The sequence below is a fragment of the Hemiscyllium ocellatum genome, chromosome 11 (assembly GCF_020745735.1).
Source record: "Hemiscyllium ocellatum isolate sHemOce1 chromosome 11, sHemOce1.pat.X.cur, whole genome shotgun sequence".
Taxonomy (NCBI): Eukaryota; Metazoa; Chordata; class Chondrichthyes; order Orectolobiformes; family Hemiscylliidae; genus Hemiscyllium; species Hemiscyllium ocellatum.
This window is the reverse complement of record NC_083411.1, coordinates 12,027,037-12,051,744: the sequence shown is the minus strand read 5'-3', so window position 1 is coordinate 12,051,744 and position 24,708 is coordinate 12,027,037. Positions and strand designations below refer to the sequence as shown.

The window sequence follows — 24,708 nt, the reverse complement described above, 5'->3', positions numbered from 1 at the left end:
ACAGCATAAATCAGAATGCAACCCTCAGATCGGGGTGCTTACTTGTTAGGCACCTGTTCTTGCAAGTACGTATCAATAAATTTCGCTGCTTCAGAATTTCACACAGACTGAAATTTATTAATATGTGAGTTTTATTTCTCACATTAGCCATTCCAGCCTGGGCCACACCTTCCCAGGATGTGTTTGTCCTTGTTTTAATCTTGGTCAGTGGGCTGTATGATTATATGTGACTACAGGCTGCAGCTGTTTGATGGTTGCTTAGGTTGGGCTGGGCACACCAATCTAACATTAGTCAATGTGAGGGGGCTCCAACACCTGCTGTCTGGCAGCATCTCTCCCACCCCCCAGCCCCTGAGGCTGGATGGAGTAGATGGGAACAAACTGTACCCATTGCTGGGGTAAAAAATGAGGTCTGCAGGTGCTGGAGATCACAGCTGAAAATGTGTTGCTGGTTAAAGCACAGCAGGTCAGGCAGCATCCAAGGAACAGGAAATTCGACGTTTCGGGCATAAGCCCTTCATCAGGAATGAGGAGAGTGTGCCAAGCAGGCTAAGATAAAAGGTAGGGAGGAGGGACTTGGGGGAGGGGCGATGGAGATGTGATAGGTGGATGGAGGTCAAGATGAGGGTGATAGGCCGGAGTGGGGTGGGGGCGGAGAGGTCAGGAAGGAGATTGCAGGTTAGGAGGGTGGTGCTGAGTTGAGGGAACCGACTGAGACAAGGTGGGGGGAGGGGAAATGAGGAAACTGGAGAAATCTGAGTTCATTCCTTGTGGTTGGAGGGTTCCTAGGCGGAAGATGAGGCGCTCTTCCTCCAACCGTCGTGTTGTTGTGTTCTGCCGGTGGAGGAGTCCACTGCTGGAAGACATGACGTGAAGGTGCCAATGTTGGACTGGGTTAGACAAGGTCAAAAATCACACTACACAAGGTTTTCGTCCAGGTTATAGTCTAGCACCTGAAGGAGGAGTGAGGCTCCAAAAGTTTGTGATTTTAAATAAACCTATAACCTGGTGTTGTGTGATTTTTTTTTGACATTGCTGAAAGAATGAAGGAGCAGATTGGAGAGCACAGTTTGGAGATGGTTCCAAGAAGCAGTGGTGGTATGGAAGAGGAGCAGTTCCACCCAGTGCTGGCATGAGGGGCAGGCTCCCTTGGAGGGGGATGAGGGGGGTGAGGGGGGGATGAGGGGGATGAGGGGGGGGTGAGGGGGATGAGGGGGGTGAGGGGGGGGTGAGGGGGGTGAGGGGGATGATGAGGGGGGTGAGGGGGATGATGAGGGGGGTGAGGGGGGTGGGGGGAGTGTTTGATGTTAGGTCCATTCAGGATTTTAAAAGGTAATTGGATTATTATCTGAAAAGATTAAAAAGGTGCAAGTGGACCACCACAGACACAACGGGCCGAATGGCTAAACTGCAACTAATGTGTGAATGAGTTACTGTTTGACATGTCTGACCCTGCCCCATGAGACCTGTCATTGACCGTGTACAACAGCGGATGTGAGGTCATGAGCGGGGCGGAAGTGTTGTCGCCGCGTGGATTAACGGTGAGTTCATGGGCGGGGCGGATGTTTCGTCACCCGTACGTACCCAGCTAGGCGGATGTGAGGTTAAAACGGGGCGGAAATGCTGTCGCTTTCCGTCGTTGCCGACAACACTCAGTCTCACTAACACCTGATGAAGGAGCGAGCCTCCGAAAGCTTGTGTTTTCAAATAAACCCTTTGGACTATAAAACCTGGTATCGTGTGGTTTTTCACCTTGGCCGACCAGGCAGACGGGAACAAGTGCGGGGCGGAAGTACTGTCTCCGGTTTGGCACAGGCGGAACGGATGTGAGGTCATGAGCGGGGGCGGCCGGACGGTCACCGGTTTTGGGGAAAATTAGCGAAACGGATATGAGCTCACAGGCGGGGGCGGAAGGATTACCACCGGTTTGTGAAAACAGCGGGACGGATGTGAGGTCACGGGCGGGGGCGGAAGGACTGTCGGCTGCCTGGAGGCATCGGAACGGATGTGAGGTCACGGGCGGGGCGGAAGGACTGTCGGCTGCCTGGAGGCATCGGAACGGATGTGAGGTCACAGGCGGGGCGGAAGGACTGTCGGCTGCCTGGAGGCATCGGAACGGATGTGAGGTCACGGGCGGGGCGGAAGGACTGTCGGCTGTCTGGTGTCATCGGAACGGATGTGAGGTCACGAGCGGGGCGGAAGTTAAGTCATTGCCTGGGGAACGGATTGTGAAGAGACACCCGAAGTGAGTGTGGAGGCTGAATGTGAGGGAGGTTAGAGCTGACTACCTTGGGGGTTATGAGGGTATGGGGCGTCTGTGGTCCACAGCCAAGGAGCAGCCTTAACCTTTGAGTGCCTTGATGCCAGTTTTTTTTAATGTGGTATACAGACAGGCGGGGGCTGTGTCCCTTTAACAACAACAACAACAACAACAACAACTGTGGTAGCACCATGTCCTCTGATCCTCTGATACAGGGGGACCACACCCTCTCAATGGCGAAGGGATGCAGAGCTCATGAGATGCAGAGGGATCTGGGTGAGCTGGCCCATGAATTCTGCAGAGTTAGTCTGCAATTAATTAGGAGAAAGTGAGGGCCGCGGATGCTGGAGATCAGAGTCGAGAGTGTGTGGTGCTGGAAAAGCGCCGCAGGCCAGGCAGCCTCAGAGGAGCAGGAGAATCCATGTTTTGCGTACCAGCCCTTTGTCAAGAATTCCTGAAGAAGGGCTTATGCCTGAAATGTCGAATCTCCTGCTCCTTGGATGCTGCCTGACCTGCTGCGCTTTTCCAGCAACACATTTTTTAGCTCTAATACAAAGCTCTGATCACCAGCATCCGCAATCCTCACTTTCTCCTTATACCTGAAATGTCAACTCTCCTGCTCCTCTGATGTTGCCTGCCTGCTGTGCAATTAATTAGGAAAACTAATATAAATGTTGTCATTTATCACAGGCAATTTAATGCAGAAATAAGGAGATTATATTTCAATTATACAAGACATTGATGACGCTGCAACTGGAGTACTCCACACAGGCTCAGGGCACCTTTATTTAATGAAGAGTGAAAAATATTAATGTTGTTCAGACTAATGCCTTGAATGGGCAGGTTGTTTTTTGAGGCAAAGCTAGTGGGGGGGCTAGCCTCCAGTATCAGCTGGAGTTTAGAAGAGTAAGATGTGAATTGTTTGAGACTTTTTATTAACGGGCACCTGTGGGACCAGGAGTGTGCTGGTTAATCAAAAGGTCCACATAATGTAAAAACATACAGTAACTGATAGAAATGTAATACTTTATTTACAATATAAATCACTTAAATAATAATTCAACCTTGCCTTATATAAAACTGACAAGCTGAGAACCTTCCCACTTGCACTGATGGGCTAATAATTGACTGGGTTGGATTTTTCCTGCTATTTGTATACAGAACATGCTTGGGCAATTTTCCACATTGTCGGGTAGATGCCAGTGTTGTAACTGTACTGAAACAGGTTGGCTGGGGAGTGGTGAGTCTTGGACCACATGTTGTCAGTAGTATTGCCGGAATCTTGTCAGAGATTCTTGCAGCCCTTTCTTCACATCAAATGGAGTAAATCGATATGGTTGAAGAGTGGCATCCATGATGCTGGGACCCTCTTGGAGGAGGCCGAGCTGGATCTTCCTGTCACCACGTCTGGCTGAAGACTGTTGAAAATGGTTCAACCTTGTCTTTTGCACTGATGCATTGGTCTTTTCCATCATTGAGCATAGGGGTTTTTTTGTGCAGTCACCTCCTCCAATAAGTTATTTAATTGTCCATCACCATTCATAATTGGGTGTCGCAGACCTTAGACCTGATTCATTAGTTGTGGAATCACATGGCTCTGTCCATCATTTGTCACTTATGCTTTTGGCAGAAAAGTAGTCATGCTTTTTATTTTCCGATGGTTAACACTTAATTCGTATACTTGGCCGGTTCTGCTCTTGCAATGTCCTTCTGCAGTCTTCACTAAATCGGGGTTGATCTCCTGGCTTGATGGAATTGGTACAGTGAGGGTGATATCATGCTGCGAAGTTACAGATTGTTGTGTGTGATTCTTCCACTTTATATATGCAAGGTACCTAACACTTACTGTAAATGCTGCTTACAATGCTGCTGTCTGCCTCTATTTTGAAACCCTAATCCATAAACTCACCATTCGTCTCTGGGGTAAAAGATGGGCAGGTAGAGTTGAGATAACAAAAAGCATTTTATCTAATGAAATGCTGGAACACACTGGATGGGCTGAATAGCCTACTGTAATTCTTGCTATGTTGTCCTCAGAAAGTACTCTCATTTGGCGTAACTTTATTTGCTTTAGCATGTCCCACGGAAGTTGTTTCCTTGGATCCAGAACACCAATGGAAGTTGACTTGATGGTAAAGCAGTTAAAGGATTTAGACAAAGAAATCTTCAGAAAAATACTTAAAGGTGAGTGTTAATGGTTATGACTGGGATTATAATTTTGCTAAGAAGATAGGCATCAAATTCCAATTTTCATGGGTTCTAAAAATACTCAAAATTGGTAGTTACAATGTCTGTAATGAAATGTAATGAAATAGAATCATAGAGTCTCACAGCACCGAAACAGAGCCCTCAGTCCAACTCATCCACTCCAACCATATATCCCGAGCTGACCTACTCCCATTTGCCAGCATTTAAATCCTTCATATTCATATATCTATCCAGATCCCTTTTAAATGTAATAATTGTACTCACCTCCACCACTTCCTCTGGCAACTTGTTCATACATGCAACACCCTTTGTCTGAAAAAATTACTCTACAGGTCCTTTTTAAATCTATCTCCACCCACCTTAAAAATTATGAATGGTGATAGAGTGCCAACCAACTTCAGTGGTAATACATAAAAGAGGCAGTCAGAATCCATGACACTTGCAAATTATGAATTAAGAGCTGCCTTCAATGGACTGATCCCTTTTACAACTTCGAACATGGGAGGCAGCCTGTTACAAAGCTGCAGAATCTGGAACTTTTGCAAAGTTAAAATCACTGACATTTTGAACTTGCAGTTTACTTCACTTCTGTCTTCATATTCTGGTCTGGTCAGTGCATTCTATTAGGCACTATGAGGTAGCAGCAAGTGTTCTCTATTTGAGTAGGGAGTCTGCTCTATCTCTAGATTAAATACTTGCTCAGCTCTTAGTCCAGATGTTGATTAATTTCCTTGCTGCCATATATGCTGGTGGCGGTCACAAATCACAACATTGTTACAGAGCAGAAGGAGCTCATTCAGCCCATCATGTCTGTGCGGGCTTTCCAAATGAACTCAGTGCCATGTTTTGCCTTCTGAACATTTCAGACACTAACCTGCTCGCTGCACATCCCCAGAATTGTACAGTTTACAGGTTTAACTGAATTGCTTGCATCTCACAATGAATATATTTTAATCAACAGTATTTTAACTTTGCTTTTGTGCCAAATATCCCTTTTACCTCACAAAGGCTTTAAATTCTGACTGCAGCGGAGATGCTGCCCTATGAATTCGACAACCAAGCGATGTCTCATCTGCCTTCTTAAATTGGATATAAAAGATTCCCCAAGCACTATTTCACTACAAATAAGCAGTTTACTTGGCAATGTTTGTCTCTCAAGCAGCACCATTAAAAGTAGATAAACAAAAGTGAGTTGGTCTGGATGCTGGAGTTCTGAAATTAGAAACAAAATATGGTGGAGGACATAGTCAGATAGACAGCTTTTGAATCTTTAACATTCTCCAGTTCTGGTAAAAGATCATTGACCTGAAACACACACCTTGTTTCTTGCTCCTCCAATGCTGCGTGATGCTTTGAATGTTTTTATGATGTGAACATTATTTATGTCACATGTTTGTGTGTGTCTTTGCTGTGTAAATTGATGATCAAGTGTTTTGAAACCGCACTAGTGTGGGAAAGGCTCTGTAAAAATGGACAGTTTCCTTTTTCCTAAGGTTGAAGTTTATGTATAAGAGAAATATTTGTCCTCAAACAAATAATCTTTTGACCCTCCCAACCTGCCTGCATTGCATCTGCTTTTGCCTCTGTTTTACTGAACTTAATCTCATTACTATTCTTCTGAATCTTCAATGGCATATCAAGGGGTCAATGTCTTTCGCTACTGTACCTCATTATTGAGAAGCCATTGTTCTCTCTGTTAAGTTTAGCCATTAATGGGATGTGGGTATTGCTGACAAGACCAGCATTTTTTTTGTCCATCTGTAATTGCCCTTCATAGAGCAGTTAAGAGTCAATCACGTTGCTGTGATTTGGAGTTACACGTATAGCTGATTTCTTTAGTGAAGGACATCAGCGATCCAGGTGGGCCACCATGTCTGAGACAACCTTCATAAGTCAGACTTGTGAATTAAATGCAAAGTCTGCCAACTGCCATGGTGGGATTTGAACTCATATTCCCAGTATCTTAACCTTGGCTTTTGACTTACTATCCGTGACATTACCACTGCACCACTGTCTTTGAAAGCACTTTACAAGTGCAAGTTGGTTACTGTCCTGAAAGGAAGTCCTTCCTGGCGCATACGAGCAAAACAAATAGGAGCAGCAGTAGATCGTGTGCCCCACCAACCGAATTTGTGAATCCCTATTTCCCTTTCCATTCCCTTTCCTAAAATCATCGTTTTCTTGCTTTGATCACATTGTGAGGTTTGAAATGTGCCACAGCAAATTCTAAGCCGATGAACTTTGCCCTCTTCAACCATAAAACATTGAGTCTGCTCTGCCATTCAATGAGATTATGGCAGTCTGATGATCCTCCTTTTGGAAGTTACCACCATCTTCCCTGAATTGTACTATTTCCTTCTCTTGTTGTTCCAGAGTCTCAAAACCTTGCACTTAAACTCTTCTCCCTCTGCTAGCGTCATAGTATTTTCTTGCTGAAATAGTTTCACATGTGGGTCATCGTATTCGGCTTTTCATCCTTCCTTCAAAAATAAAAAAAAATTAAATGCAGCTTGCTGTTGCATATGTGTTGTGGAACAAAATCATTAGAGCTATTAAAATGTTTTCCTGTGGATGCAGGTTGTATTGCACTTGTATCAAACAGGAAGCAGTTTATAAGAATGTGCATTGTTTTTAAAACGTTTACTAAACTAATATTCTAGCCAAAATCTAGAAATAGTGGTCTTCTGAACTTGAACAACAATATATTGATAATGCACAAACTGTTGTGCCCTTTCTAATGTTGGGTTTATTTGAATTTCAGCCCTGATGTGTGATGGATGAAAAATTTTGACTTTGTCTCTTTTTTTTTTAAAAGCAATGCTTAAGTTCTGTACCACAGACCAGATATTAAATATAATTTCACAGAAAGCACGATTATCTTCCATAGCTGTCGTCAATTCACTCGAAGGAAAAGATTCCAGAGAATCTGTGAGAAGTATCGTCGAGACAGAAAGCCTGTCTGAGGAGCAGCTAAGTTATATCCTAGCGGGCATGTACACTTTGCTTGGAGAAGCTCTGCGGTTACCACAAACATCCCTCAAGCAAGAGGTGAGTGTAAGTTGTGGATAAAATAAAGGAAAAAAAATCCAGCCCTACGCGTGGCTTTTAGTCGCACCAAGCATAAAGCCAACTCAGATGACATAAGCTGTGCAGTTCTGAAAATGCTCATGACTATCAGTGCAGGTTGGATATGCAGACTCCTGATGTTTGACTGCTCGATGTCTTCAAAAATAATCAACTCGATAATACTTTTTTGTTTACTGAATTTAGTTAAATAGAACAGTGGCACACTGTTTTAATCATGTAACTGAGTTGAATCAAATGATCCCTGACCCACCCACCGCAAGTGTCATAATTCCAGGAAAATCTAATATAACCCAAGGATGTCAGAGTTTGATATTCAACCTGCATTAGAGTCAACTAGTTGTGTGTATGCTTGCAACCTTCGTATCTAAGTGTTGTTAGTCTGTGAAAATGGAACAACGTGCTTTCTGATTAAAGTTTTGTTTGAATTTTGTTTGCAGGTTTTTAAGGGGGATCTAAGGGACCTCAGGTAAATAATACATTCTAGTGCTGAACAAAGAAATGAAATCTTTTCACATTAATGAATTCATTTGTTCCTATTGCTGTACAAAGTTAAGAAAGTGAAGGATTTTTACTGATTTTGCTGGCTGTTAGAAATTTTCAGTGCATTTGGTGCTTTGAATAGCAAGTGTTTGAAGATAGGTTCTGTTCTTGGATTTGCTATAGTACGTTAGCACATGAGAAGCTATAAAGTCAGTCGCCTGAGGTATAGCATAAGCCTAATTTTTGGAATTCTCTTGAAAAATCCTCTGTACTTTTAAGGCACTCCTTAGACTTTGCAACTTTGACCAAACTTCTATTCTAATAGCTTGCCCCATCCTCATATCTCTTTGTGCTAATCAGTGTCAAATTCTATTTGGTAACTGCTTCCATGAGTTGTCTTGGGATGTTTTACTACATTAAATACACTTTATTGTACTAATTGGTGACTGCTCTGAAAGGAAATCACTTCTGGCCCACAAGAGGAAAACAAATAGGAGCAGGAGACGATCATGACCCTCACCAACCAAATTTGTCAACCACCATTTCCTTTCTTCCCCTTTCATAAAACCATACTGACTTTGTTTGATCACACTGTGATGGTTGAAGTGTGCTGTGGCAAATTCTGACCCAGTGAACTCTGGCCTCCTAACCCATAAGGTTGGAGCATAGTACAGCATTCTGTTATGGATCAGGCCAAATCGCCCAATCCTCAAATATATTTAAAAACGTAGCCTAGATGCCATATTTTTATTTTGAAAATAAGTCTAAGGCATTGTATTCCAGATGCAATTTGATCGGTCAAACTACCAGGCTTGAAGCAAAACTCACTTTATTATTGCGCTCCAGTTAAAGTACAGACAAAAAAAACTTAATTGTAACTGTATTGAAATAATTAACAAGATAATACATATGTTAACTACCTCTAACTTGCTGTTCCAAGATAGTAGCATCTCATAAAGACACCCGTGGCAAAGGCAAATTCAGTAAAATAGATTGTCTGACATGTAACACTCCAATCCAGGAAGAAAAACATCAAGCGAAAGCTCTGAGAGAGAGAGAACTCTAGCATTATGCTATAGCAGGGAGAGATACATTTCAGCTTCCCAACCCAAACAGCTACTGCAAGTTAAATTAAAACCCTGGTTCTGTTGGGGGCTTAACCCCACCCATTCAGGCTGCTTTTATTGTTTTAACTTGAAACAAAAAATGCAAGGCCTCATGCTGTTTACTCTATTGACTTGGAGCAGACCGTTTGACACCTCTGCCTCAAGCTCTTCATGAAAAAAAATGACAAAATACAGCTCTTAAAGCTCTAGTATCATCACAATTCAGCCCATTGAGTCTGTTCTGCTATTCAATGAGATCATGGTTGGTCTTATCATCCTTACTTTCACTTTCTTGCCAGTTTCCCATAACTCTTGATTCCCTCTTGACTTAGAAATCTCTCTAGCTCAGCCTCTACAACACTCTGCAGTAACAAAAATCATTAACTTTGAGAGAAGAAATTCGTCCTCACCATGAAATTACGCTACCTGTTCGAAGACCCTCCCACAAGGGGGAACAATGTTTCTGCATCTACGCTGTCCAGTCTTGTATGTTTCGATTATATTCCAATGATTACAGATAAGGGGTCCGCAACTGTTCACAATATTCCCTTCTGTGGTCCGATTAAACCTTATGGTTTTAGCAAAATCTCTGCACTTTTGTAATCCGTACTTTTTAATGCAAAGGCCAATATTCTGTTTGCCTACCCGATTACATGTTGAACTCTGAAGCCAGCTTTTTGTGATTTATGGGTAAGACCCCCCCCCCGCCCCTCCAAAATTCCTGTGTTCTGTAGCTTTCTGCAGTCTTTCTCAACTAAAAACATATTTAACTCCTCTATTCTTCCTGCCAAACTCATTACCTCATGCTTTCTTACACGAGCAGCACATGTTTTATTTCCAAGTAACAGCACTTCACGGCTCTTTTGGGTCCTATTTTTAAGATTATCGATTGAAAATGTGTAAAGAATTCACTAAGAAGTCGTGAACTCTTGCTGCTGTAGTCAGCATCTAAAACATGTACCAGTTATTTCTGGAGATCATCAATTACTCAGGCACAGACAAAGGACAATTCAGTTTTATTCATCGGGATCCAGTATTGTCTGTTCGACAACAGTTGACGGCTTGTGTAAAAAGGAAAGTCTGATTTCATGTTTTAGACTGTAGATCGTTTATCAGAACTGCCAGGTGGTTTGACAAAAATAGGTTTCAGCTTCTGGAGAGAGCGAGAGACAGAAAAAAGTTAAAGGAAATTTGGATTGAATGATCAGCAAACATTCAAGTTGAATCAGAGAGGTAAAGGAATTGGAGGAACAATTACTTGAAAAAAGCATTAGAAGTTTCTGCCAGTTTCCTACTCTTAGTTCCTTATTTGTCAAGATTTGGAGGTGCCAGTGTTGGGCTGTACAAAGTTAAAAATGGCACAACACCTTGTTATAGTCCAACAGGTTTAATTGGAAGCACGAGCTTTCAGCGGCTGCTCCTTCAAAGTTATATTCTCAAGTGAACTTTAACAATAGGTGCCATGTTGACCCAGATAATGCATTGAAGATGTGAGGTGCCCTGCGCGAGGCAATGTTCAGACTGATTCTAATCTAAAAAAGGGATTTACCAAATCTTACATGGAGTCATGCAGTTTTTGAGCAAAATAAAATATAATTCTGCAAATACAAATTCACCCCACAAACTTATATGTGTATATTAGCATGCGCGCGCGTGTGTGTGTGTGGGTGTGTGTGTGGGTGTGTGTGTGGGTGTGTGTGTAGGTGTGTGTGTTTGTGTGTAAAGGGATATAAGTCTGGGAGAGGGTGCATGAGCATATGAGAGAGGATCTGCGTGAGTGTATGGGTCTGTAGGAATTGGTGTCTGTGTCTGTGTGTGTGCAAGACATGTCAGAGTGTTGACACAGATACCACCATTGCATGTGGGGACACCTCCCACTATGTATGTGGCAGGTACTCCTGTGACTCGGCCGACATTGTCTATCTCATACGCCGCAGGCAAGAATGGCCTGAAGCATGGTACATTGATGAGACTGAGCAGAGGCTATGGTAACGGATGAATGGACACCGCACAACAATCAACAGACAGGAGTGTTCCCTCTCAGTCGGAGAACACTTCAGCGGTCTGAAACATTTGACCTTGGACCTTCGGGTGACTGTCTTCCAAGATGAACTCCGGGACAAGTAACAATGAAAAGTGGCCAAGCAGAGGCTGATAACAGTGTTCGGTACCCTGGGGATGGCCTCAACCAGGACCTTGGGTTCATGTTAAACTACAGGTGACTCCACTGCACCACACACCCACACATAGACATATACCCCTTTACACTCACACTCACATACACGCACTCTCTCACAGGTACTCCAACCCCCCCCCGCGCACACGCACTCGCACACACACAATTTTGTGGGATGAATTTGTACTTGCAGGATTACATTTTATTTTGCTCAAAAACTGCATTCATCCATGTAAGATTCTGGAAATCTCTATTTTTAGATTAGAATCAGACTGAACATTGGGGCACAGACAGCCTCACACAGAGCACCTCATATCTTCAGTGCATTATCTGGACCAACATGACACCTATTGCTAAAGTTCACTTGAAATTGTAACTTCAAGAAGGTATGGAATTTACAAATGAAAGAACTGAAACCAACATGCCCATTCTAAAAGAAAAGAGACTTAATAAACAATCCAGGTCTTTTTCAATACATAATTTCAGGTACATCGCTCTGTAAACTAGTGCTGTAAATTCTGTCCTATGATCTTATACAGATCAAACGGCTGAAGCTAGTGCTTCTAAATTAAACCTGTTGGACTATAACCTGGTATTGTGTGATTTTTAGCTTCCTTATTTGTACTACCCAAGAATGACAGCAGATGGCAGAGGAACTGGAATTATATCTGTATTCTACCACTGAGGTTAATCAAGAAGATTGTTTAATTTAAAATAAACCGGATGATGATGATGATGATGGTTTGTGAATATATGTGCTGTGTTGCAAGAGGTATGTAAGATGAATGTGTGATTAAACTTACCTTCATTTCCAAAATGTGAAGGAAAATTATTTTCCAAGGACTTCAAAACGTTGCAGTTGCTAGTCATAGAATAGAACAGCACTGAAGGCCATTTGTTCCATATTTCTGTTGCTTGCTTCTTGAAGGATCTATCTTATGAGTCCTATTTGCTCACCATCACCTTGCACTTTTCTCCCCCTGAACAGCATCAACTGATAATTAATTAGCACTTTGAATGTACTATACTATCCCAGGGCACTTCACAGGAATGTTGTACAACAAAATTTGGCACTGAGCCACTTAGGCCAAACATTTGGTCAAAGCAACGCATTTTATTGAGCATCGTAAAGGGGTGCGGGGAGATTTAGGATGCAAATTCCAGACCTTAAGCAGCCAGAGGCATGGTTGTAAATTGAATGCACACATGTCAAATATTTACCCACTTCTTAGGGTAAGTTTTCTGTTTCTGAATTTAATTTGATCCGGAGGTGCTGGTGTTGGACTAGAGTGGACAAGGTCAGAAGTCACATAACGCTAGAGTATAGTCTAACAGGTTGAGTTGGAATCACGAGCTTTCTGAGCGCTTGTCAGGTGAAGTGTAGAGAGGCATGTAGACACAGAATTTGTAGCAGAGAGACCAAAAGATCATACGAGTGGTGTGACAGGAGTGTCAACCAGTTGAATAGTCTCTGCAGGTGATTGAAGTGTCAGCCAGTGTGAGTAAAGTGTCAACAGCTGGATAGCAAGCAAAGGGATCAGCTTTAATCCAATTAATTGAAGCAGTGATAATTGCAAAAAAAATTAGAAGGAAGGAGACAAACTAAATGGCTGGAATAATGTGAAAGGTATAGGGTCGCGTGCTTAGGGTCTAACCAAAGTAACAAATAATCCAGACCTGTACAAGCTAATTAAAGTAGAGCGATCATAGCAAGTTATCAAGGTAATGGTGTCAAAACAGGACAGTAAGGAAGATTTTACAGGTACAGAACAGTATGGTGGGGTACATGTAGCGCAACATGGACCCAAGATCACGGTTGAGGCAGTCTTTGTGAATACGGAACTTGGCTATCAGATTCTGCATTGTTTTGTATCTCAAAGGCCACCTTGGAGGTTCTTACCTGAAGATCAGAGGCTGAATGTCCTTGATCACAGAATGCATAGTGTCCGTTCGTCCACTGTCATAGCATCTGCACCTTGGGGCATCCTTGTCTGCAGCATATCAGGTGGATGACATAGGCAGAGTCACATGAGTATCTGCCATGTATGTGGTGGGTGGTGTTCCTGAGTATGATGGTAGTATCCATGTTGATGATTTGAACTTCTTGCAGACATTGCTATGGCACGGTTGTCTGGTGTTGTGGTCAATGTTATCCTGAAGGCTGGATAGTTTGTTGTGAACGTTGGTCTGTTTAAGGTTTGGTAGTTGATTGAAGGTGAGAAGTGGAGGCATAGGGATGATCTTGGCGAAATGTTCATCATCATCGATGACATGTTGAAGGCTGCAGAGAACATGGCTTAGTTTCTCAACTCCGGAGGAATACTGAACAATGACGGGTACTCTATTGGTCATGTCCTGTGTCTATCTTCTGAGGAGGTCGTCACTTTGTTTGGCTGTGGGACATCAGAACTGGCGATTGATAAGTTGAGCATCATATCCTGTTCTTATGAGGGTTTCTTTCAGCACCTTTAGGTGTCTGTTGCATTCTTCCTTCCCTGAGCAGATCTTGTGTATACATAAGGTTTGTCCGTAGGGATTGGCTTCTTTAATATGTTTCGCGTGGAAGCTAGAGAAGTGCAGCGTCCTGAGCTTGTGTTAGTGAGGTACTGAGGTGTCCATCATTGATGGAGATGCGTGGGTCCAAGAATGGGACTGATTCTGAAGAGTAGTCCATGGTAAGTCTGAAGGTGGGATGAAACTTGTTGATATTGTTGTGTAGTCGTTTCACTGAATCGTCGCCGTGAGTCCAAAGGATGAAAATGTTGTCAAAGTATCTAAAGTATAGTGTTGGTTGGAGGTCCTGTGCAGCAAGGAAGTCTTGTTTGAACTTGTGCATGAAAATGTTGGCATATTGGGGTGCAAATTTGGTCCCCATGGCTGTTCTGTGTCTGGATGAAGAACCGGTTGTTGAAGGTGAAGATGTTATGATTGAGGATGAAGCAGATGAATCGTAGGATGGTGTCTGGAGATGGCAGTTGTTATTGAATATTGTTGTTGTTGGGGGTGCTGGTGTAGAGTGCTGAAATATCCATTGTGAAGAGGATTGTTCCTAGTTCAATTGGTCCGTGGGTATTGAGTTTCTGTAAGAAATCTGTAGTGACATGACAGAAGCTGGGGTTTCCTTGTACAATAGGTTTCAAGATGCCCTTGACATAGCCAGAGAGGTTCTCTCCCAGGGTACTGTTGCCTGATACAATGGGATATCCAGATCTGTTGATTTTGTGTATCTACGGAAGGCAGTAAAAGTCTCTTATGAGACAAGTTTGCAGGATGAGGGTGTGTAGGATACCTTGAAGGTCTGGATCAAAAGTCTTGATCAGCCTGTTGAGTTGATGGATGTGTTCTTTGCTTGGATTGGCAGGTAGATTCCTATAGCGTTTCTGGTTGTTCAGTTGTGAGTATGTTTCCTTGCAGTAGTCTATTCTGTTCTCGAACAGATGTCAGAAGTAGTTTCTTTACTCGGAGTAGTTGGGGCATGGAATGCACTGCCTGCAACAGGAGGAGACACACCAACTTTAAGGGCATTTAAATGGTCATTGGATAAACATATGAAAATGGAATAATGTAGATAGATGGGCTTCAGATTGGTTCCGCAGGTCGGCGCAACATCGAGGGCCGAATGGCCTGTAATGTTCTATGTTCTGTATGATGATGACTCCTTGTATCGACACCATCACCAGTTGTATGATCTTTTGATCTCTTTCCGATAAATTCTGTGCCTATGTGCCTCTCTGCACTTCACCTGCTGAAGGGGCAGTGCTTTGAAAGCTTGTGATTTCAAATAAACGTGTTGGACTAAACCTGGTGTCGTGTGACTTCTAAATTTAATTTGAAACCCAACAGTAATTTGTGAATTTGAGTTTTTTTTTTGGTTTTGATCATATTTACAGTGAAAAATATTGATGTTGTGAAAGCTAGTGCTAGGCACCCCATGTGGCTTGCTTCACCTCCCTCTGTCGTTTTGAGGAAGCTGAGTTTCCCTACATGAGAGACTGATTTTCAAAGCTTTAATATGAGATGGGGTGTGAAATCTTGGAATAATAAGTGCAAAATTAGAAAACTCTAGCAACATTTTTTAAAAATTAAAATGATACAAAAAAGCCAGTATTAAATTCGAAAAAGAAAAATTAAAAAACTTTCACTTGGCCATTATCTTTTAACCAACATCATGGAACAATCCTGTAATGTCTTTTTCAGGGACCTTTCCCAAAGGAAATTTGATCCCATAAGAGAGTTGTGAATGCATGGAATGCGTTGCCAGTGGTAGTGGTGGAAGCAGAGTCATTAGGGACGTTTAAGATGGACATGCACATGGACAGCAGTGAATTGAAGGGTGTGTAGGTTAGGAATAATCCACGCACAACATCATGAGCTGAAGGGCCTGTTCTGTGCTGTGCTTTTCTATATTCTATAATTCCAGCTAATCTAATAACAACATTGACCAGACTTTAAGGGTACTTAATTATAAAGCATTTTAGAATGCTTGAGCATTATTAAAATAAACATTAAGTCATTGTTAAGTGAAATAATATGCATTTTTAAGAATTGGAAAACTAACGTTGATGCATCATAGTCAAAGCTTAAGCTGTCTGTTAGCAGAATTCCCTTAATTACAGAGAGTTTGTAATAAATTATGTATAAATCATAATTTTATGAAGTAAGTGTTTTGGCCTCCAACCTCTTCATATTTGTACCCAACAAGCAAAGGCACATTAATTATAAAAGCTGTAATTAGACCCTGTTCATGTGGTATCTTTGCTGTCCCTGTCTCTTTTGTGTTTTTTTTTGGTGCAATTTGTGTTCACATTTTTAAGTGCTATGCTACTTAGAATCATTTCTGTTTCAAAATGGGAGTTTATGTAAATTTTTAACATCAGTCGCTGATCTGTTTTCCTAGTTGCAGCTGTTTACTTGCATTAATCTGTCAAGTGTCTCACGGTACACCAGTACTAAGACCATTCTACTACTGCGTGTCTAATTTAATGAATGCTAAATTTCTCAGATCTTCTCTTGGAGAAGATTATTCCTCATTTAGTAAGCAGTTCCAGATTAAGCAGTCCTTTCAGTTCCATGTTACTTGCAATGAGATCACTTACTTCCTTTTGAGAATTTGCTTGAGCTTTCCATAATGGTATTAACGGATTAACTGAAAGACCATAAGATGTAGGAGCGTAATTAGGCCTGTCGAGTCTGCTCCACCATTTGATTATGGTTGTTATGTTTCCCAACCTCATTCTCCTGTCTTCTCCCTGTAACACTTGATCCCCTTACCAATCAAGATCCGATCTATCTCTGTCTTAATTACACTCAATGAGTCGGCTTCCACAGCTGTAAGTTACTCACGTTAGCCATCCTCTGGCTGAAGAAATTCCTCCTCCTTTCATTTGTAAAGGGTTCTCCTGAGGCTGTGCCCTTCGTTCCTAGCCCTTCCTACTCGTCGAAACATCTTCTCCACATCCAGTCTATCCAGGCCCTTCTGTATTCTGTACAACAAATTTACAGAAAGGAAGCTTCCACTAATGAGTAATATGTAGATTAAATCTCCCTTCTGATTCTGATCGAGAGAAAAATTTTGTTCAGGAAATGAAAGACATTAGATAAACGCAATTGAATTTTTTTTAAAGCGTGGATTTGAATTAAGTAAACGTAACTAATTTTCCTCAAATGCGTTGAGGATGTCCTGTTCAGACGATCATTCTCATGATAAAACAATTGGTGGCACAGCTGAGATTTATCGGCCATTTCTAATGCTAAGAACATCCCTTCCTTGAGCCAATTTTTATTTGTCATTATTTGAAACAGCCAGATCGCTATCTACACCACTTCAGAGGGCATTTAAGAATCAGCTTACAGTTAAGAGCAGGAATAGGCTGTTCCGCCCCTTGAGCCTACCCCACTGTTCAGTAAGGTCATGGCTGATCAGATTGTAACCCCAAATCCGCGTTTCCGCCTACCTTTAATAACCTTTCACCTCATTGCTTAACAGGAATCTGTCCACCCCTGCCTTTTAAAAATATTCAAAAACTATGCTTCTACTGCATTTTCAGGAAAAGAGTTCCAAAGACACTCAACTTTCTGACAGAAATAAAATTGCCTCACTTCTGTTTTTAAATGGTTGATCCTGATGGAAAGCAGTTACCCCCAAGTTCTTCACTCTCCAATGAGAGGAAACAGCCTCCCCACATCTCCCCTTTCAAGGCCCTTCTAAGTCTTCCAAACTCCAGCAGATACAAGTCTAACCCATGCAAGTTTTCCTGAGAAGGTAACCAATTGTTCCCTGTATTTGTCTAGTAAACATTTAAGCTCTTCCAAAGCATTCGCATCTTTCCCTATAAAAGGTAACATCTATTGGACACAGGAATTGAGATGTGGTCTCACCTTATATTTGAAGCATAACTTCTCTACTTTAGAAAGAATGATGATCTATTAGCTTTCTTAATTACTTGATATCTCTGCGTATCGATCTTTTGTGATTCACCTAGATCTCACTGCATCTCTGAACTCTTCAACATTTTACTAATTTGTTCATGTGCTTTTTGATTCTTCTTGCCAAAATGGGCAATTTGACATTTTCTACATGATACTCCATTTGCCAGATAATTTCCTTCTCACTTAACCTGTCTATAGCCCTTTGTAGCCTCATTATGTCCTCTTCACGACTTAGGTTTCCATTTATTTTTGTGTCCTCAGTGACCATACCTTCCTTATCTTCGTCACATTATTTGTGAACATTTCAGGCCCCAACAGAGGCACAACACTTGGTACATCTTGTAATGTTGACAAAGGCCCATTTCTGCTTATTTTCTGTTAGCCAGCCAACCTCTGTCCATGCCCATGTACTAGCCTCCACGCCTCAAGCTTTTATCTTCTGCAACAATCTTTGATAAAATGCTGTCTGGAAATCCTACAGTCAGCATGTGTTACTTCCTCCAAGAAGTCTAATAGGTTGATTAAATATTACTTTCCTTCCACAAAACAATTTTGCCTGTGCCAGATTACCATGAATTCATACAAGATTCCTGCTGCAACTTCTTTATTGACCTTCTCAATGTAACAACTTCATTTTCCCTATGTCAAATGTTAAACTAGCTGGTTTACAGATTTCTGCTTTGTCTCCCTCCCTTTTTGAATAAGTAATTACATTTGCTGTCTTCCAATCCAATGGGATCTTCCCCAAATTTTGAAAATATTGCAAAATTAAAACAAATGCATCAACTATTCTGCTATCCCAGAAGCCACTTCTTTTAAGACGTTAGGATGAAGTCTGTCAGGGCACTAGACACTTATCAGCCCACAACTGCAACAATTTACTCTGGTCATTGTCATTTTCCAGAGTTCCTCCTTTCCTTCCATTTCCTGATTTCTAGCTGGAATGTTACGTTTTGTATTGTATTGTAATCCCAACTGATGTTACTGAAAGAGTCAGATCCCAGGTTGAAATGTGGCCTAATAGATCAAATTTTGTTTGTTTTGGTTTTGATGAGACATTCTCTACCTGAGATGCAAATCCACAATGCTGCGGATTTTGTTTTAACAATAAAACAGAGGCTTATTAACTGGAAGAAGTGAAGATAAAATAGAACATATCCCCAACTTATAATACTAATTCAAAGAGTTTTAAATACGCAGTGAAAGTATAATCCTATTAATCCCAAAAATTTGATTACAAGTTTCAAAATAAAATAATATCTCTTATGCAATATCCAAGTCACCCTTTTCACATACTCATCTAAGAGAAAAAGATATTTCCTAAAACCTTGATAGGTTTAAGTGTGACCTTTTTCACTTTTCCTAGATCGGAAACAATGATGACTTCCCCCTGTCCCGGTGCTACTATACACCTGAGTTTAAACATGTTCAGATTCAAGATTAGGATTTTATTCTAATGCTTCTGGTTTGGAACCATCACTGACTTATTCCAAAGTAATTTAGTTTTACTATATTCTCCCCTTCTTGGCAGCAAAATTCTATATAACTGTTTCCATCCAAGGACTTAACTGATCAAAACAAAAGTTTAAAGCAAAAAGCCTTAGGTGTTTCACAAAGCTTACAAGCCACAAGTCTAGACCGAAAGCATAATGGTTAACTTTGCTAAGTCATAAAACGTTCTACAGTAAACAGGAACTCATTACTGTTGTCAAAGTAGCTGTGACAGACTGTTTCAAAATAAATCACCATGGCTACAGAAATACTTGGGTTAATTATTAAATTCAGGCATGCACAAAACTCATATATCCGAATCCGAAACCTGAATTTTAAATAAATGATTTTAAAATACATACAAATCAGAATATTCATGTCACTTTTATGACCTCCATAGTGAAGACTAGTGCAATATACCTGTTCACTTAATGTGATCATCTCCTTATTTTCCATTATTAATTCTCCATATTTTCCTTTTCTATTCTTCAATTTTATTCAGCCACTGAAGTTGCAGGTAGGCCACTGTTCTGTACCTGAATCTTCTCAGTTTTCTTCCATTTAAGTATTTATTAAATTCTGTTTTGAAAGTTACTATTGAAATGTCCAGATCACAACAAAGTGCTTATTAATCCTGCATTCCATTTTGTTTCACTTTTCCCTAGTCACACCTTTCCCTTCATTTCGCTTGCATCCTATAATATCTGTCCAAGATCTGCCTGTTAACAATAACACACAGACTTATTAAACAGAACAAACGAAGGTAGAATATATCAAACTCTTGTAACACCAATTGAAAGAGTGTTAAATGCACAGTAAAAGTATACTTCCATTAATCTCAAAACACTTTGTTCCAAAACAAAGTAGCACCTTTTTTTGCAGTATCCAAGTCACCCCTTTTTCAATATTCATGTCAGATAAAAGATCTTTCCTAACGCCATAATATCTTTAAGATTTAAGTGTGACTGATCTTACTTTTTTTTTAAGATTAGATTCCCTACAGTGTGGAAACAGGCCCTTCAGCCCACAAGTCCACACCGACCCTCCAAAGAGCAACCCACCTCCCTCTGACTAATGCACCTAACACTATGGGCATTTTAGAATGGCCAATTCACCTGGCCTGCACATCTTTGGACTGTGGGAGGAAAGCAGAGCGTCCGGCGGACACCCACGCAGACACTGAGCGAATGTGCAAACTCCACACAGACAGTCACCTGAGGCAGGAATCAAACTTGGACCTGGTGCTGTGAGGCAGCAGTGCTAACGACTGAGCCGCCCCTAAACCAGAAACACTAGCGGCTTCTTCCTGGTGCTATCCTGTATGTTAATTGCCTGTTCTGATGAAAGAATAGTCATATATTCTAAACCAGGACAATCTGAGGCTTGGAGGGGAATTTGCAGCATTCAATGTGTTTTATTTTTGTAAAATATTTCCTTGTATGCAAGTTTACACCATGTAGAGAATGAAACAAGTGCATATAAAAAGCAATTTGATCCCTTTCCCACAACCTGATTTTACAATCAACATTTGGAACTTGCCTTTATGATCAGTACTTGACTGTTTCCTAACGTTTCTCTATTTCAGGATTCCAGAGGAATTTATTTCTGACTTTGCGAGTGTTGTGTTTGGCAACAGGTTAGTTGTTATTTTTAATTGCTCATGAGGTATCACTGAACAGACTACAATGATGGGCTTCAGATTGGTATGACAGGTCGGTGCAACATCGAGGGCCAAAGGGCCTGTACTGCGCTGTAATGTTCTATGTTCTATGATTTTTAGTACCTCCATTATAAGTTATGTCTGCTGCTTCAAGCCTTCATTTATATTTCTTTGAATTATTTTCTTGTGAGCAATCAAGTTTTTAGATTAGATTAGATTACTTAGTATGGAAACAGGCCCTTCGGCCCAACAAGTCCGCATCGACCCGCCGAAGTGCAGCCCACCCATACCCCTACATTTACCCCCTTACCTAACACTACAGGCAATTTATCATGGCCAACTCACCTGACCTGCACATCTTTGGATTGTGGGAGGAAACCGGAGCACCCAGAGGAAACCCACGCAGACACGGGGGAGAACGTGCAAACTCCACTCAGTCAGTCGCCTGAGGTGGGAATTGAACCCAGGTCTCTGGCGCTGTGAGGCAGCAGTGCTAACCACTGTGCCACCGTGCCGCCCATAAGTTAGAACAGGGATTCCGGTCATTTATTGCTTGTCACACAGTAAGTAGAGTATGGCTAATCAGTTGATAGAAAAAGCGCCTTAACCCAGGGCAGCTGCTTTAAGCTGTTAAAAACCAAAGGGACTGCAGATGCTGTAAATCTGAAACAAAAACAGAAATTGCTGGAAAAGCTCTGCAGGTATAGCAGCATCTGTGGAAAGAAGTTCCGAGATAGGGTCATTTGACCTGAAATGTTAGCTCTGACTTCTCTCCACAGATGCTGCCAGACCAGCTGAGCTTTTCAAAACAAAAACAGAAATTGCTGGAACTGTTATTTGTTGGAATCAACTTAAGCATGAAATCTTGATACTCTCTGATGTAAAGATTTGGTAGTTTATTGCCAATAATTTATAGTGCACAATTCAGTGATTGGATCTGGTATTCATTGGAAACAGAATTGAGTAAAATCACCAATAATATTTTTTATGAATGTTAAAATGGAAAATTAAAGTTATAACGGAGATGAGTAAAAGCATGATCTTAGACTCATGTTCAAATCAGTCTGTACTGCTAAAATGAAAATTATTTCCTCCACCTCCTTTACCTTGAGCTGAATTTACAACCTAATGCTGTCTCTCTGACAAAGGTTTGTGTCTATATGTTATCACCCACATCTCTCTCCACTAATCTGTTGCTGAAGCCCACATCTGTGCTTTTGTTACTTAAGGACTTGAGCAGACCAATGCTTTGCAGACAAATCTTTCTTCTTCCTACCCATGCCATCAAAACTCTGCCTCCTTCCTGGCTATCACTGTGTTGTTCACTTTTCACCTCTCTGCTCACTAACCTATCATAGAATCCCTACAGTGTGGAAACGGGCCATTTAGCCCAACAAGTCCACACTGACCCTCCGAAGGATATCTCACCCAGACCCTTCCCCTATTACTTTACATTCCCCCCGACTAATGCATCTCACCTACACATCCCTGACCACTATAGGCAATTTAGCATGGCCAATTTGCCTCATGTGTGCCCCTTTGGACTGGGGAGAAAACCGAAGCACCTGGAGGAAATCCAGGCAGACACTGGGAGAATGTGCAAACTCCACACAGACAGATGCCCGAGGTTGGAATCGAACTCCGATCCCTGCTGTTGTGAGGCAGCAGTGCCAACCACTGAGCCACCATGCTGTGTATGTTGACCTATGTTGACACCCAGTCCATTGATACTTTGATTTTTAAAAACAACTCTCATCCTTGTTTTCAATTCTCTCCATGACCTTGTTCTTCCTTTACTTTGCAGCTGCTTTCAATCTCTACAGTTCTCTAAAGGAGTTTGTATACCACCCACCATGGCTCTTGTGTATCACCCACTCACAGATGCCAATAGAGTGCGTCATCCCTAAAACTCTGAAATATGAAATGTTTCAAATGTTGGACTGGAAGCAAATTGACTGTTAATTATCATTCATTGACAGTCTTAAGCAAAGACCCTCTTTTCCCTCCAGTCTATTCCAGATACCAGCAGGCTGAAGTTGGAATATGAAAAATATACTATTAATTTGTAGTATTGAAAGTCAAATCTGGTGGTTTAATTATTTTATTCTTTGTGTGCCTGTATTTGTCCCTTCTTAAAAAGATTCTTTCTCGATTAATAACCATTCAGCTGATAGGGTAGTTTTTGTTTTTATTCATTCATGGAATGAGGGCATTGCTAGCTAGGTCAACATTTATTGCCCATCCCTAATTGCCCAGAAGACAGTTAAGAGTCAACCACATTGCTGTGGGTCTGGAGTCATGTGTAGGCCAGACCAACTAAGGATGGCAGTTTCCTTCAGTAAAGGACATTATTGAACCAGATGAGTTATTATGACAATGGTCATCATTAGACTCTTAATTACAGACTTTTTAAAAAAAATTAAGTTCAAGTTCCATTATCTGAAATGTTGGGATTTGAACCTGGCTTCCCTAGAACATTCTGGATCACTGGATTAGTAATCTTGTGATAATACCACTCAGCTATCTCATTCCCTAATTGAGATTGGTTGTTCCCTGCCTAAGGTAGACCAAAAGGGATTCCACAGCAGTTTGTTTTTCTTCTCTCTCTTTCTGTGTTGGTTTTTCCCCAAGCTTTGTTTCATTTTTCCCCTTGGCTGCCATCCCCCAATTTTGGAGAGTTGCATGACTTCAGAATGCCACATTTCCCCCTTCCCCCCAATGATATTGTGGAAGTTTATAGAGTAGGGGGAATTGGTCATGTGTTTCTGCACCCCACTGTGCCTGTCCACTTTTTGTATAATAAGGAAAATGTGTTTTCATAAACTGCAGCTGTAAAAGAACATTAACTTTATATTGCCTCCAAACTTCTTCTCAGTGCCATTATGTTAAACCGGGGCACATGGGCTACCTTTAAATTCTAACTGTGTTTGATTCCAACATCCTTTCCAACCAAGCATTTCTCTGTTAGGAGTTTAATGTGAGAGCATAAAAGGTTTATTGCGAATTGAGTGGTTAAGTCTGCATGCAGCTTGACCATTGGATTAGTGAATGAATACAAATGGCGTCATAAAATCAACAGATTAATTAATTTAGCAGTGATTGATAATTAATCTTCTCCAGGAGGCAATAGATTAGGTTCAGAACCAAGAGGAGTAGAAAATGCTAGCTACTGATTATCCCTGGCTGTGAAGCATATGATAATCCACCTCTTCAGATATGGGTATCAGGTAAGGATATTCACTGACTGAGTTGTGATGGTTGACCAATCTCCATACTAAGAGAAAGTGAGGACTGCAGATGCTGGAGATCAGAGTCGAGAGTGTGGTGCTGGAAAAGCACAGCAGGTCAGGCAGCATCCGAGGAGCAGGAGAATAGACGTTTTGGGCAAGAACTTGGATGCTGCCTGATATAAATGACCACGCGTAGAGTGAAATATTTTCATTATAGATGCTGGGGGTACATGGCTGCAATTGCCATGTATTTTCACATGCACCTTTTTCAAAACAGTCTGGGTATTTAACTGTTTTAAAAAAAAATCAGAATAGACGATGCTTCATCCGCTATCCATAGCAACAGTGAAACCGTTCTATCTCTGTGTAACAACAATGCAAGAATTTAACTCCAGAGATGGTGAATTTCTTGGCTGTTAGAGATACTGGATAGAGAGGTCGCCCTTCGAAAAAAGATAGTGTTGCCTTGTAAAAAGGGCTTGATGATTAAAGGCCATTGTCGATAACTTGAATTACCTGTGGTTTCAGAATGCTTGATGTTTAGTTTATATTATGGAGATTATTTGCATAGAGTCATACAG

General features: G+C 41.4%; 1 protein-coding gene across 3 annotated transcripts in view; it reads left to right on the top strand.

The window, feature by feature from the left end:
• Positions 1-1,653: 1,653 nt before the first annotated feature.
• Positions 1,654-24,708, top strand: part of commd5 (COMM domain containing 5) — a 38,959-nt gene continuing 15,904 nt past the window's right edge. The window contains exons 1-5 of one of the 3 annotated variants that reach the window (XM_060832022.1): positions 1,654-2,245; positions 4,335-4,444; positions 7,356-7,516; positions 7,993-8,021; positions 20,823-20,873. In XM_060832022.1, coding sequence (XP_060688005.1) covers positions 1,890-2,245; positions 4,335-4,444; positions 7,356-7,516; positions 7,993-8,021; positions 20,823-20,873 — 707 coding nt within the window. In that variant the 5' untranslated portion in view covers positions 1,654-1,889. Of the gene's footprint in view, positions 2,274-4,334; positions 4,445-7,355; positions 7,517-7,992; positions 8,022-20,822; positions 20,874-24,708 lie in introns of all 3 variants that reach the window. The other 2 variants (XM_060832023.1, XM_060832024.1) reach the window with 2 other exon arrangements.